Here is a 14593-nt window from a genome sequence, read left to right as displayed (position 1 = left end):
GGGCTTCCTTGACTAAAATAAATATTTTTTTCTTCATTATTTAATGGGTAAAACTAGCCAGTATTTTATGACTGTTTGTTTTTGTAACAACCCACTAACTGTCATTAAAACACCCACTACTCAGTCATTAAAATTCTGCATTAACATGGTGAAGGCTGTTACTACCATCTTGCCTATATAAACCTATATCTCGTTTTGGAAAAATACACACAAAAAGAAAATAGAATCAATCACTCTTTTCATATTGTGAATTTCTTATATTCGGGTTTTTATACCTATTCTGGAGTACAATTGAGAGTTCTAGAAAAATCATTCGTGATTGCTGCATAAGTGGTTTACGATCGTTGTATCCTGGGAGTGATTGTCCACGGAGGTCACAGCAATTATTGACGGGCAATTTCACTTTAGGACATCGTGCTGTCACGAGACTCGATCGAAAGTTTTATATTTCTGCATTATATTGTTCTGATCACTGCTGCAACTAATTATTTTTCCAACAACACCTACATTGTTCACATGGTATATTTGATACAAAGAATTTCTTGAACTCATAAATGTAAATAAAAAATTCAATTCATTTCTAACACTGCCAAATTTTAGATAAGATGATTTTACACAATATCCAAAAAAAAAAAAAGGTTACACCCTAACTTTAAGGGTCCCCCACCACCCCTGTCCTGGAGCATCGTGAGGGAGGTAAATCGTAGGTTATGTGTCCAAGGGTACAGGGTGGAAGACTGCTTGTACACTTGCACTTACCCAAGAGCCGAATCCATATTTCAGGATTTGAACCCTTGACGCAGCAGTCTCACGCAAAACTGAATTTCTCCACCCTTCTCTTTTACCATTTGGAGGTGTGCCCTGAGGGCGATTTTACACAATATCGATATTACAAGAGTGGGTGCATTCGACCTGCACGAACACGTGCACGGGAATAAGCGAAAAATCTGCACGTTATCTAGCTTCCCCTGAACTATTGATAAGTGAAAGAGGTGATGTAGAAACAGATGCAAAACTTTTATCCATTACTGTGAATGAACTGGTCTTCTCAAATGATGATGATGCATAGGAATGCAAAAAATCATCAAATCCTCCATCAACACCGCTGGTGCCGCAGCCTCCACCTGGTGACGTCAGAATATCGGATATCTCCGCCTCACCTTCCAAGTAACTCACGAGTTGCCTCATGGTAGGCCTTGCCAATGGCACATTCTTTGAACACATTAGTCCCAATTTCAACACCATGACAACCTCATTTCTGTCAAACTCACCATTCAATTTTTGGTCGACAACATTGAAAATTGTCCCATCTCGCCAATGGTCCCACACCCAATCTACCAAAACCAACTCCTCTGGCCCTGCCTTGTGCTCAATTGGCCTACGTCCACACACAACCTCAAGCAACATAGCACCAAATGCGAACACATCAGAACTTGTTGTGGCCCTCCCTGTCCTTGGTAATTCTGGTGCAAGGTAACCCAATGTCCCGACAACACGTGTCGTGTTCGGGTTCGACCCATGATCATACAACCTTGCCAGCCCAAAATCTCCAACCCGACCATTCAATTCGCCATCTAGCAACACATTACTGGCCTTAACATCTCGGTGTATGACAACTTGTTCATATCCTTCGTGTAAGTACAAGAGCCCTGAAGCAACTCCCTTGATAATCCTGAATCTTTGTTCCCAATTCAGAATGGATTTCGGGTTGTCGAACAAGAACTTATCTAAACTTCCATTAGGCATGAAATCGTAAACAAGTAAAAGATCAGCACCTCGTCTACACCACCCCAGTAATTGAACCAAATTCCTATGCCGAAGCCTGCCGATACTAGAAATTTCAGACAGAAATTCTCGTACGCCCTGCCGGGATTCATGGGATATACGCTTCACGGCAACTTCGGTTCTGGGATTACGCAGTGTTCCCTTGTAAACTCGTCCAAATCCGCCAAACCCAAGCAGCTCCGAATCCTTAAATCCTCGGGTAGCTTGCTTGAGTTCTTGGTATGAATATCTATGTGGGCCAATTTCAAGCTCCCAATCCTCTATTTTGTCAGCGTTCTTGATTTTCCTTATCAAGAAAAAAGCAAAAATTATTGAGGTTAATACAAAAACAGTTGCCAAGACTGAGCCAGTTATAATTGCTTCTTTATTTTTCTTCTTGGGTCCTGGAAGTGATGGAAGAGAACCCAAGTTCAGTGAATTAGCATCTCCATTCATTTTGAAGCTCCAACCCAAAACGTAATGGGAACTGGCGAGTAAACCCGTTGAAGCGGAGAATCCAACATACATAGTTTCTTCAATAATCGGAGAGAGATCCATTTGATACGACAAAAGTGGCAACCTGGGTTTTGTCGAAGATGGTGAAAGAGTAACATCAATAACGTTCGTAACCGAATTATATTCGATCCACGCCAATATGGGCTTGCCACTTTTCAGATTCAGATCATTTTTCATCGAATCATCGGTAAAGTACGCTGCAGCAGCAGATTTGTTGGACACCATACTGTTGATGTCGACACCAACATGATTATCATTAATATCTCCGAACTCAAAATCTTGAACAGTATCAAATTCAACTGCAAACAGATGGTTTGAAAAATTTCCCACATCGCTTGAGTTGAGCATGCCCAGATACTGACTAGGAAGAGCCGATTTGAAATTCTGGGACGGCGAAATAGTGAAGGCGAAGCCATGGCCGCCGAGTTTCGGATACTCAGGAACAATAACAAACGCGAAACAGGTGGAGAAGGAGAAGGCAGTGCCATTAGTGGAATTCTTGAACTGAAGTGGCGAAGGGAAAAAGGAGTGTCCAATTAATCTAGTGGTTTCATAGGTTAATTGAAGAATTCCATTTTTGTCAATCTGTGCCACCCCACTTAAACTTATATTGATTTTGGGATCAGTAAATCCATTATAGGTAAATTCATCAAGCTGAGATGAAACTGAAACGGAGAAGAATGTGATGGTGAAAAAGAATATGAAAAAACTGGTCATTTGCGTAGTGGAAATGAGAATTGGACAGGAAGGTTGGGTGAGATTTTGGACAAGATGAAATGGTATGTTGAATTTATAAGAGTTGTTTATCTACGTACAGCCGGAAGACTCACATACCTGATACACCGGGTGGTTGGATGGATTTTTTTATTTTTATTTTTTTTAATACAAGTGGGTCCCACATTATTTGTGAGGCAGGGGCCTGTACACCAAACATTTTCCAATTTATAACGTGGGTGATGGGTGAGAGTGATGGGACTAGCTGGGCTTCGGTATCTTCAATTAATAAATGCAGATTTGTATTGTGGAGAAATCCCTTGACTGCTGCTGGTCGTATAATTTAGTGCCTGTAGTTTTTGGGGTAGAATTTAGGAACCTCCCATAAACATAAAGTCATATACTTTCTCTCATTTTACATTTACTGATAAAAAAAAAAGTCATATACTTACTCTCATTTTCACACAAATTAAAAGGCATAATCAATATAATTGGAAAAAAAAATTACTTGCATTTTTTAATATATTCTTACATAAATAATGATTTAAATAGAAGTAGTTTATATTTATCGACAACAAGACACATTAAATCTGGAATTTTAGAAAATTGACCTGTAATTTGGAACATATGAAAAAGAAAAGAAAGTCTATTTTTATGAAACGGAGGGAATATTTATATTTTCTTATTTATGCTAAAGTGTCTAGTTCTTGTTTGAGTCTCGAGAAAATACTAAGACCACGTTTGTTTTCCATTTTGGTGAAAACAATAATGAAAAATATAGTCGTTATAGGCCCCACATAAGAGATAGAAATTTAAATTTGATGGCTTGATGTGATGAATAACGATCATAATTTTCATTTTAATGAGAAATAAATAGGGGCTAAATGTAATTTTCCATTTAGCCCTTGTTTGGGGGGCATTTGTATATAATTTTTAGAAGAAATCATGACGTTGTACAATGCCAAGTCAATGAAGAAGAGACGTAATGTTTGACTAAAATGATTGAAATTACCATTGTGCCCCCATTTAATTTAATTCACTCATCTTTACTAAAGGGCATTTTTGGCTTAGAAGTGCATTTTGTGTCAGTAATCATCGCACAAATGGGTCCCTAACATATCAAACAGTCAAAAAGGGATTAAAAGATGGTAGAAATGAGGCACAAACAGGCACCTAGCATCCATTGATTGGATTAGTTTCATCCCATCTAGATTGTTTGGCTTAAATATCAAAAGGATAGCGTTCCATTCTTGAGGGTGCTAGGCAACCCTGCTTAGTTAGTAAGTTGCTAGCTATGGATCAAGAATGTGATATTCATTCCGATTCTTAAAGCTCTCAAGGAAAAGAGTTAAAGAAATGTTCTAATCAAGTCAAAGTCAAGAGCTAGAGATAGTAGATGATACGTCCAAGAGTGAAGTTAAGGCTTCTTTTGAATACTGAATTGGTCTTCAATTTTTTATTGTCATCACACAAGTATTCCTCCAAAACTCAATTCGATTAGTACGTAATCCTTATAGAAACATGTTACATTCAATTTTTTTATACACTAAAACTTAACTTCATAAAACTAAACATACAAGGACTATATGAAGATTTAATGAAAATTTTGGTAATGTACAACAATAATGAAATTATGAGGGTCAGCTCGCTCTATTTTACAATAGTTAGGGATCAACTTTCTAGCCGATAATAAGTAAAACAAAATAGGACAATTTTTCAAAATATGCATCATAACTTTGGTAGGCAAGTTGAAGACAGTAAAGTAGGTATTATTTTATCTAACATTAAATGCATAATTGCAACTTATTTGACAAAGTCAGAATTAATAAAATTATGTTTCTAATGAATTTAGTTACATGAATTTTATTTTTTTTATGCTTTACTCAATTTTTATAGTTAGAGTCCGTTTGATTGCAATAATGAAATTTGGAAGGATAGAAAATGAATTTTAAAAAATTAAATTGCCTAGAGTTTGTTTTATTGAGGATTGTTAATTAAATGTGTTTTATTGGTATAATTTTTTATCTGAAAAATATTGAAATTTTGTATCTTTTGGTGTTTATTTGGTTTTATTTTTCATGAAAATTATCAATTAAAGGGATATAATTTATTACAATTGTGAATAGAATTTATTTTCATTGCTGAAAAATGGGTCATGTAGGTGTGGGGGGACATTTTCCAGATAAAATTCTTGTAATCAAACGTACCAAAATGGTAGAAAATTGACCTATCGAACATGCCTTTTGCAAGATGTTCTTGATTTACATGACAGATCATGTCCTTTCCAAATTGTTTTACTCATATAGATGCAAACACCTTTAAGTTCACAGAAAATGTCCTAAATAATCTGAAATTCTTCTTTAATTTATTTCAAATCCACGTTATATCTAATTTGTTTGCAGACATATATATTCTAACGTGAGGAAAAAATAAAAATTGTCTGGTGCATCCTGCCAAAAAGCTGCTCCTTAATCCAATAATTTAACGCAGAATAATTAAAAAATGCGGCTTTTCAACTCTACAGTTGGACTCAGAATACCCTTTTTTTTCTAGTCACTACTTTAACTTTCTGTGGGCAGAATTCGGAGAATACTTAATTTTGGTGGCAGTGTGTGTATTTCTATATTCCCACTTGATACTCTTGAGGTTTTGGCCCAACCTTGAGGTTATAATACTATTCTATTGGGAAGCCTCCGGACATAGTCTAGTGGTGCAAAGGAGAGGAGTGAAGTTATTTCACGCCTTCCTAACAGTCACAGTGTGGGAATTGATTCTTGAAACATGGAATTGAACACCTTGTAGGCGCAGTGTATAGGCAGCTCTTGTTCCCTGACCTGCTGGGGTACATTCCACGATTTTCCTTCCTCACAAAACTCTAAGAGTGCGACAATGGAGGCCCTCAAAATTGGGGTTCAACCTTTATACCACTCTATTGGGGTTGAAAAATGTGCACCAAATTCCCTGATTTGGTGACTGGTAGTATTACCTTTGAAGGGGCAATTTTTTTATTTATATTTATTTTTAATGAATTTTTAGGGATTTTTCTTATTAACCTAGTAGTTTATTTTATTTTTTAAGAATAAAACATAGAGGGGCCACGAGGTCATTGAACAATTTGTCTAAATTTAGTTGTTGGTCACTAAACTATGTTCTATTTCATTTTATAATGCCATATTATGTAAGTATATCACGATCTGGTCACAATTAACGTAGTCATTTTTTTCCTTACTAGATTATCACGTTAACTCTTTATTTATTCAAATTAATATACACAGATGTTGTTATTAATAATATCAACATTTTTTTGTTTAGTTAGCTCTCATTTTGACCCCATTATCAAAATACCCATTTTTCTCAAATTCATTTTCAAACACACATACTTTTAATAAAATAATTTTGCCGTAAATTCAATTTTTTTTTCACCTTTTAACCACACATTCTTAAAAAAAAATTCACTATTATAAAATATATTTTTTTAAGAAAAAAATGAGGCTCAAACGGGGTACCAAGATGAAATAAATTAAAATTAACTCATGTTTGATTTCACTAAAAAATATAGTTTTAATAAAAGTTGATGAAATTTGTGATTGAATAATTGTGAATTTGACTAAGGAAAAAAAATTGGAAGAAAAATTAAGCTTAGAAATGATGGCCAAACTAGGAATTAATGATCAACCTAAAATTTTGTTGAAAGATATTTTTAACCCTATCTCTAATACTTCCTAATGTAATTTAAAATATCAACACTGAGCCCCCTCCAAGGTTCTAGGGGCAAGGGTCTTGGGGGTCCAGAATTTAGTCTAGTATAAATTGAGATATCTGGATATCCAAAAATTAAAAAAATAATAATAAATAAATATCAACACTGAGCTACAAATAGCCAAATAGGTCATATACCCCTAACCCCTATTGTAGACCACCGCCCACAAAGTTAAAAGCAGGCTAAGTTTGTATATTAAATAAGAACAACGTTTGATGTACAATGATTTCGACAACCCTATTGATCACATGCGATGTGGGTTAAAGCAGGCTAAATTTGTATATTAAATTAGAACAATGCTTGATGCATAGAAATTTTAACAATATTGTTGATAATATGCCCCGTGACATGTTGTCATTAATCAATTTAAAAAATAACTCATCTTTTCAACTAACACTTTTTTTGCCATAATCAACATTGTCAACAATGTTGTACAAGAACTTTATACAAATAGATTAATTCATTAAGCCCTTGTTTGAGCCACCTTTTTTTTTCCTCATAAAAATGCATTTTAAATTAGTGTATTGATGGAAAATATATAATTGAAAACTAATGAAAAGTTTTGGATTTACATGTAACATTATTTTATAGAAGTATGCGTCATTGAAATAATGTCAAATCACTATTTAAGATTTTATTTTATTTTTATTTTATTATTATTATTTTTTAAAGAATGTGGGTCAAACAGTAAGTAAATAAAGGAGTCCATTTTCTTGTCTAGACGACACAAAGCTCCAAGTTAAGCCTCTATTTGATAGACATTAAAATGAGTTTTTTTGGAAAAATAAAATTTGAAATAATGATTTTTTTGGAGAATGTGTTGTTAAAAAGTAGAAAAAAATTAAATTTACGTGAAAAATATTTTATCGTGTGAATATGTGGTTGAAAATAAATTTGAAATAAAAAAAAAGTTTTGATTTAATGGATGCCAAACGGAGGCCAAATCATGTTGGGAGTATGACTCAAATAGAAATCTTTTGAAGAGGTGTATTCGACTTGGATTAGGAGGATATTGACCTTGGGTTTAAGGAAACTAAGTTGAATAAGAAAACAAAATCCTGTTAAAATTGGGTCTCCTAATTGTAATATATTTTCTTGCCCGTTAGGATTCTTCTAGGGTTGGCCTATAAATACGAGACTCCTCTGATCAGTTTGTAGAGAATAACATAGAAGCAGTATTGCTAGTCTGTCTTGTATTCTCCATATTGTTAAATTAATAAACACCGTTCCTCTGTGTTTATCCTTCGTGTTCTTTATTTACAAATTCAATCTTATGTTTTCGTGGTATGATCTAGTATACTTCAATATTGTCATTAAATCTCATTTTTTACAGTCCGATTTGAAATCAACGTGTGTTATTGGAGCTTCCACACCTAACACGTGGTATCAGAGCTTGATTCCTTTCGTAGATTGGTTGAGATTTTTTCGGGGTGGTTGGATTGAAATATGATATTTCGCAACTAGATCGCAATACAAGATTTTTTTTGCGGCAAGTAAAGATGATAGTTGTTCTGACACAGTTGGATTTGGACGATACATTGTTGGGTTTTGAGAAAATGCCAGCTGATTGGACAACGGAGGAGAAACAACGGAAGGATCGGAAGGCTGTGTCGTTGATTCATCTTCATTTATCCAATAATATTCTGCAGGATGCCTTGAAGGAAAAGACGACTGCTACTTTGTGGTTGAGACTAAAGCAGTTATATATGACTAAAAGTCTTACTAGTAAACTGACTCTTAAGCAGAAGCTGTATTCTCATCGCATGGCGGAAGATGGATTGTTGGAAGATCACATTGCCGTGTTCAAGGAAATAGTTGCAGATCTAGAGACGTTGGAAGTTAAGTACAATAAAGAGGATCTTGTCTTGATCTTGTTGTGTTCGCTACCTGAATCTTATGCGTCGTTTCCGGATACTATCTTATATAGTCGAGATACTTTGACTATAGAAGATATCTATAACGCTTTGCCTTCAAAGGAGAAAATGAAGCATTTAGTTGGAGCTACATCCAGGGCCGTACCTGTGCTTCGCGGGGCCTGAGGCGAACTTCGAAATTTGAGCTGTAGGCCCTAAGTCGTAGCAAACAATCCCTCTTTTAAAAAAATAAAATAAAAAATTAGAAGTTTACGAAATTAAATTTGTTAATTTAAATCAACAATAAAATAACAAATAAAATTTTCGATGTTCCTTCCTTCTCTTTTCACTAAAGTATTTATTCGTTTCTTTTGAACACATGGGCATAGTGGGTTTAAAATTTAAAAGGGGGGGGGGGGTAAAAAGTAAAAACTGGGCCCCCTAAAATTCTGGGCCTGAGGTGGAGGCCTCTTAGGCCTCCCATCAGGTTCGGCTCTGGCTACATCAAGCGATGGGGAAGTTCTTTTATCTCACAGTGGTCAACGAAGAGGCGGATTGAGAGTTAGATTTAGCAATGTGACCTGTTATTACTGCAAAAGGAAGGGACATATTCAGAATGATTGCGGTATGTTGCAGGCTCAAGGTGATTTAACTGCAAATCGTGGGGTGCAACTTTTGAATTCAGACGAAACCAATGTAGTTGAGAATTGTTCAGTAGCGAAGAGGTAATGTTGACCGTGGTATCTGATGTGGAGTCTAGGCCTGACGAGGAGTGGATTCTTGATTCAGCATGTTAGCACCATATGTGTTCTGATGAGAATTTATTTCAGACATATGAGGTTGTTAAGTAAGGTAGAGTTGTAATGAGAAACAACCAATATTGTCGTATTGTTGGGATCGGTTGAGTCAGATTGAGGCTGAGGGATGAAACATTTAGAATAATTGATCAAGTTCGACATGTTCCTGACCTGAAAAGGAATCTCATTTCGCTAATTATCATGGATGCCAAAAGATATAAATTCTTTAGAGGAGGTGGAGTCTTGAAGGTCCGAAAGGGAGTCAGAGTTGTAGTGGAGGGATGGAAAAGATCATAGTTGTACATTTTGCAAGGGAGTGCAGAACTAGTTAAGATGAGACATTTGGACAAGTTTAGTACCGTGGTAGAAGTTCAGTTTGGTACAATACCTCTTGTGTTGGGCTCTGAGTCGATTCAGAACACTGTTAGGGAAAGCGTTGATGATTTCGCTTTACCACCAATTTCAGCGAGTACACTGTGTTCAGTTACTGTCGTAGGACTCATCGAGCGTAGGTACCTGGGATGCTTCTGTGGATGTTGAAGGCGATAGTTCCAGCAAGGGACCTTCTGATCAAGCATCCAATTTAGTTCTTGTTACAGGGTGTGCTTCGATCCTGTGTGATCAACATTAATTTCTTGGTAGAATTGGAAACCCTAGGGATTGGGTTCGGGTGTCAGTTGTGGACGCCAGGCAGAGGACGAGTGTTTGGTTTATATGGAGTGGTTACTGTGTTGCCAGTTCATTTCGTTGCAAACAGATTTGAAATTTAGGAGTTTCGTTCGTTGTACATGAATTTGAGTCAAGGTGAAGATTGTTAGAAGTATGACTTAAATAGGAATCTTCTGAAGAGGCGTATTCGACTTGAACTAGGAGAATATTAACCTAGGGTTTAAGGAAACAAAATCCTATTGGAATTGGGTTTCCAAATTGTAATATATTTTCTTGCTTTTTAAGACTCTTCTAGGGTTGGCATATAAATACAAGGCTCCTTTGGTCAGTTTATAGAGAGTAACATAAAAACAATATTGCTAGTCTATCTTTTATTCTCCATACTATTGAATTAATAAATATCGTTCCTCTTCGTTTACCCTTTGTGTTCTTTTTTTACAAATTCAATCTTGTATTTTCGTGATGTGATTTAATATATTTCAATTTCTCATTAAATCACGTTCTTTATAATCCGGTTTGAAATCAATGTGTGTTATTGGAGCAACCGTACCCAACAAATCATATGTAAACGAAATGTTTATTTCATCAATTCTTATTTGAATCATTTGTTTTAACTATTCATCTACCATAGTATATAGAAAGTATTAATAATCATAAATATATTATATATTTGAAGATAGAAACTAACCAATATAATGGTTGCATGGTTCCTGTGAAGCCCCATTTACTGTTCTGAAATGGAAAATAACCCAAAGGATCAAGGGCGGAGCCATAAAATTTGTTCAGTGCGGACATAATTTAACCCATGTCGAACATTGTGTTTTGGTCATGAATTTAATGATGATAAAACTATAAAACAAAATCATGGGTTTGGGCCTAAAAATAAAACCCATGTAAATTAAAACATGTTTTTATTCTACCTCCCCTGTTGCTTTAAAAAAAAAGTTTGGGCCTAAAATTTCAGTGCGAGCATATGCAAAGGATTGGTTGCAAGATTTTTGACACAATTATTTTTAACAACATGAATGGTGAAATAATGAGTAGTTTAAAACAAAGTTATTTTCTTCTTGAAATGTTATAATTATGTTATTTAATACTGTCTACTATACAATTCCATAGAAGTAATCTAATCAGTTACTTCCTGTTATTGTAATTTTACAAATTTTTAATCAAATTTATAAATCCACTATTTAGTTTAGCTAAAAATTAATTTTTTAGCAGATTTTGATAAAAATGATTACATTTGTGATTGAAAAGTGGATAAAAATTATAAATTATATTAAATATGTAGTTGAAAATAAATTTGAGAAAAATGAATTTTAAAAATGGGGCAAAACATAGCTAAAGATATTATAATTAAATATTTGTAATGAAACAATTGTTTCCAGTTTATTTTTATTTAGCCATGTGATGTGAATTAAAGGGAAGACCGAGTCTTATGGGGCATTATTTTGAGTTTTTATGTTATTTTAATGTTTAGTTTTAGCTGATTGTTTTTTTTTTCTGTTTCCTAGCCTTCAGTAATTGGTTATTATTCCTAATTTATTTCCTAGTCTTTAGCTTTGATTTTAACAAATGTTGAACGCTTGTATGACTATATATAGCCAAGCTTTGATGAATAAAATACAAGTTGCATTTCAAAAGCATTCTTTATTGGGAGAGAGTCCATTTAACAGAGAGAGTCTGTGAAATTTCCCTCTTGATTGCCAACTTGAAGCTAGTCCAGAGACTTTTTTCTTTATTTTGCTGTTGTTTGTCATCATTTTTTGGTATCAGAGCCAAAAGGTCCTAAGGTTTCTTTGCGAGGGATTCTTCATCACTCCATGACTGTAACTCGAAGTGGCAATTACACCATGGCTACAAACCCAAACCCGAATGTAGCTACCCCAACTGACAAAACAGTCAATTTCCAATAGCAGGTCACACAGATTACTGTAACTTTGGAGCAGCTTGCACGTCGATTGGACCTAATGGACGAACGATGGGCTCGTGAAGTGTCAAGGGTTCATGATAGAGGGAGGCGTGTCCCACTCCGTGAAGAAGTGCCAGGAGGCAGTGAAGGCGATGATGAAATGGGAAGCACAGACCATAGAGGAGTTCGATATCACCGAGTTATGCATGAACGTGACAGAGAAGGTCTTCATCGGCGCCATAATGAACCTGTTGCAGAATATCACCAACAACCCCTTGATAAGTTGACTAAAAGAATGAAGGTCGATATTGCTGATTTCCACGGTAAGCTTGAACCCCATTCCTTTCAAGATTGGATGACAGCATTGGAAGATTACTTTGACTGGTTTTCTGTATCAGAGGAGAGGAAGGTCAGATATGCTAAGATGAAGTTAAAAGGGGTCTGCTCGAGCATGGTGGAGAAGTGTGGAGGAGCAACTTCAGCGGACGAGACAACCTCCAATTGCCGATTAGGAGGAAATGAAATTGAAGTTGAAGGAGAAATACTTGCCTCTAGATTATGAGCAGGTTACTTATGAAGAGCTCATTCTTTTGAAGCAAGGCCCAATGTTAGTTAACTAGTACACTGATAAGTTCCATGAGCTTATAGTGAGAAGTCAGGTAGTGGAGAATGACCATCAAGCCATTGCAAGGTATCGGTCTAGGTTGCGATCTGATATTCGAAGAGAACTCGTGAAGCAAAGATTGATAAGCATTGAGGAAGCATATCAGATGGCATTAAGGATTGAGGCACAGGTTGGAGAAGTTAATTTTTGAAGGTCGAGCACCCAGGAGACACGACTTCGAAAACCTACACTTGTTCGAGCACACAGATCTAGCGTGCAGGAAAGTAGAGCTGAAAAGGGAAAGCAAAAAATAGAAGGAGCAGGACCTCAATGCTACAAATGCAAAGGGTACGGGCATTACGCTGTGGTTTGCCCCTCAAAGAAGTAAGGTCGGAAACCAACTTTGATTTGCAGCCAAGAATTACCACTTTGAATTAGAAGAGTTATTGCTGGATGAAAAAGATGCTGGAGAAGAGGATGAGGAGGATCATTTGGAAGCTTCTGAACTATCTAGCTATGTAATTCGAAAAGTTTTGACTGGTCAGAAGTTGGAAGATTCATAGGATTGGCGGAGAACAAACATATTTCACACTCGAATGGAATGTAAAGGAAAGGGCATTAATGTAATTATAGATAATAGGAGTGGAATGAACGTGATCTTAGAAGAAGCAATGATCGTCTTGGACTAATCAAGCAAAAACACCCACGACCTTACAAAATTAGCTGGGTGAATGATAGTGCCACGGTCCGAGTAAAGTACAGGTGCATGGTTCCATTCTCTTTAGGAAGAAATTACACTGATCAAGCTCTTTGTGATGTGATTCCTATATCAGTTTGCCATTTGTTATTAGGAAGGCCATGGATTTTTGATCGAAGAACTGTATATGATGGGTTTGAACACACATATGCTTTTAATTTTGGAGGAAAACAGATTGTGCTCAAGCCACTTCAAATTTCAGAGTTTTCTGAAAACAAGAAGGGTGATCTAAATGTTCTGACTATGAAACGGTTTGAAACTGCAAGCAAGGAGCGAGGAGTAATAATTGTTTTGCTGGGAAGAGAGGCAAAACTTGATAATGAGGAGTTGGATATAGTGCAACCATTGCTGGAGGAATTTGCAGCTTTGATGCTAGAAGAGCTGCTACATCAACTTCCCTATGAGAGAAATCCAACATGCCATTGACTTGATACCAGGTTCATCCTTACCTAATATTGCCTCTTATAGAATGAGTCCAGCTGAAAATGAAGAGCTTAAAAGGCAAGTACAGGGTTTGCTTGACCGAGGATTCATTAGAGAAAGCATTAGTCCCTATGCTGTCCCTGCCTTATTAACACCAAAAAAATATGGAAGTTGGTGGATGTGTGTTGATAGTAGAGCTATAAATAAAATTACCATCAAGTATAGGTTTCCTATTCCTAGACTTGATGACATGTTGAATTTTCTTAGTGGTGCTTCGACTTTTTCAAAGATAGATTTGAGAAGCGGTTATCATCAAATACGGATTAGACTTGGGGACGAATGGAAGACTACATTTAAGACCAAGGATGATTTATACGAATGGTTGGTAATTCCTTTTGGATTGACCAACGCACCAAGTACCTTCATGAGGTTTATGACCTATATCTTGAGACCTTATTTAGGTAAATTTGTGGTTGTTTACTTCGATGACATTCTTATTTACAGCAAGGATCCTCAGAACCATTTGGAACATCTTAAGCTGATTTTGGTACTGCTCCGAGCTGAGAAATTCTATATAAATAAGAAGAAGTGTTCATTCATGGCAACAAAGGTAAACTTTTTAGGCTTTGTTATCTCAAACAAGGGTGTGGAGGCTGACTATGAGAAAATTAGAGCAGTTGTTGACTGGCCTACACCAAAGAACATTCATGAAATTTAAAGCTTTCATGGATTGGCAACTTCCTACATAAGATTCATTCGTAACTTTAGCACTATTATAGCACCCTTAACTGAATGTCTCAAATCCAACCAATTTTGTTGGACTG

The 14593-nt window shown here is 35.9% G+C and overlaps 1 protein-coding gene across 1 annotated transcript; it reads right to left on the bottom strand.

Annotated features, from left to right (window-relative positions):
- Window positions 1-906: 906 nt before the first annotated feature.
- On the bottom strand, window positions 907-3286 carry LOC111369380 (L-type lectin-domain containing receptor kinase S.4-like). The gene has a single exon (XM_022990872.1). The coding sequence runs from the start codon at window positions 2995-2997 to the stop codon at window positions 955-957; it is 2043 nt and encodes a 680-aa protein (XP_022846640.1). The 5' UTR covers window positions 2998-3286; the 3' UTR covers window positions 907-954.
- Between the last annotated feature and the right edge of the window lie 11307 nt (window positions 3287-14593).

Source organism: Olea europaea, chromosome 20 (genome assembly GCF_002742605.1).
Source record: "Olea europaea var. sylvestris chromosome 20, O_europaea_v1, whole genome shotgun sequence".
NCBI lineage: Eukaryota > Viridiplantae > Streptophyta > Magnoliopsida > Lamiales > Oleaceae > Olea > Olea europaea.
Note: the sequence above shows the minus strand (reverse complement) of the source record. Positions and strands in the feature narration are given on the sequence as shown.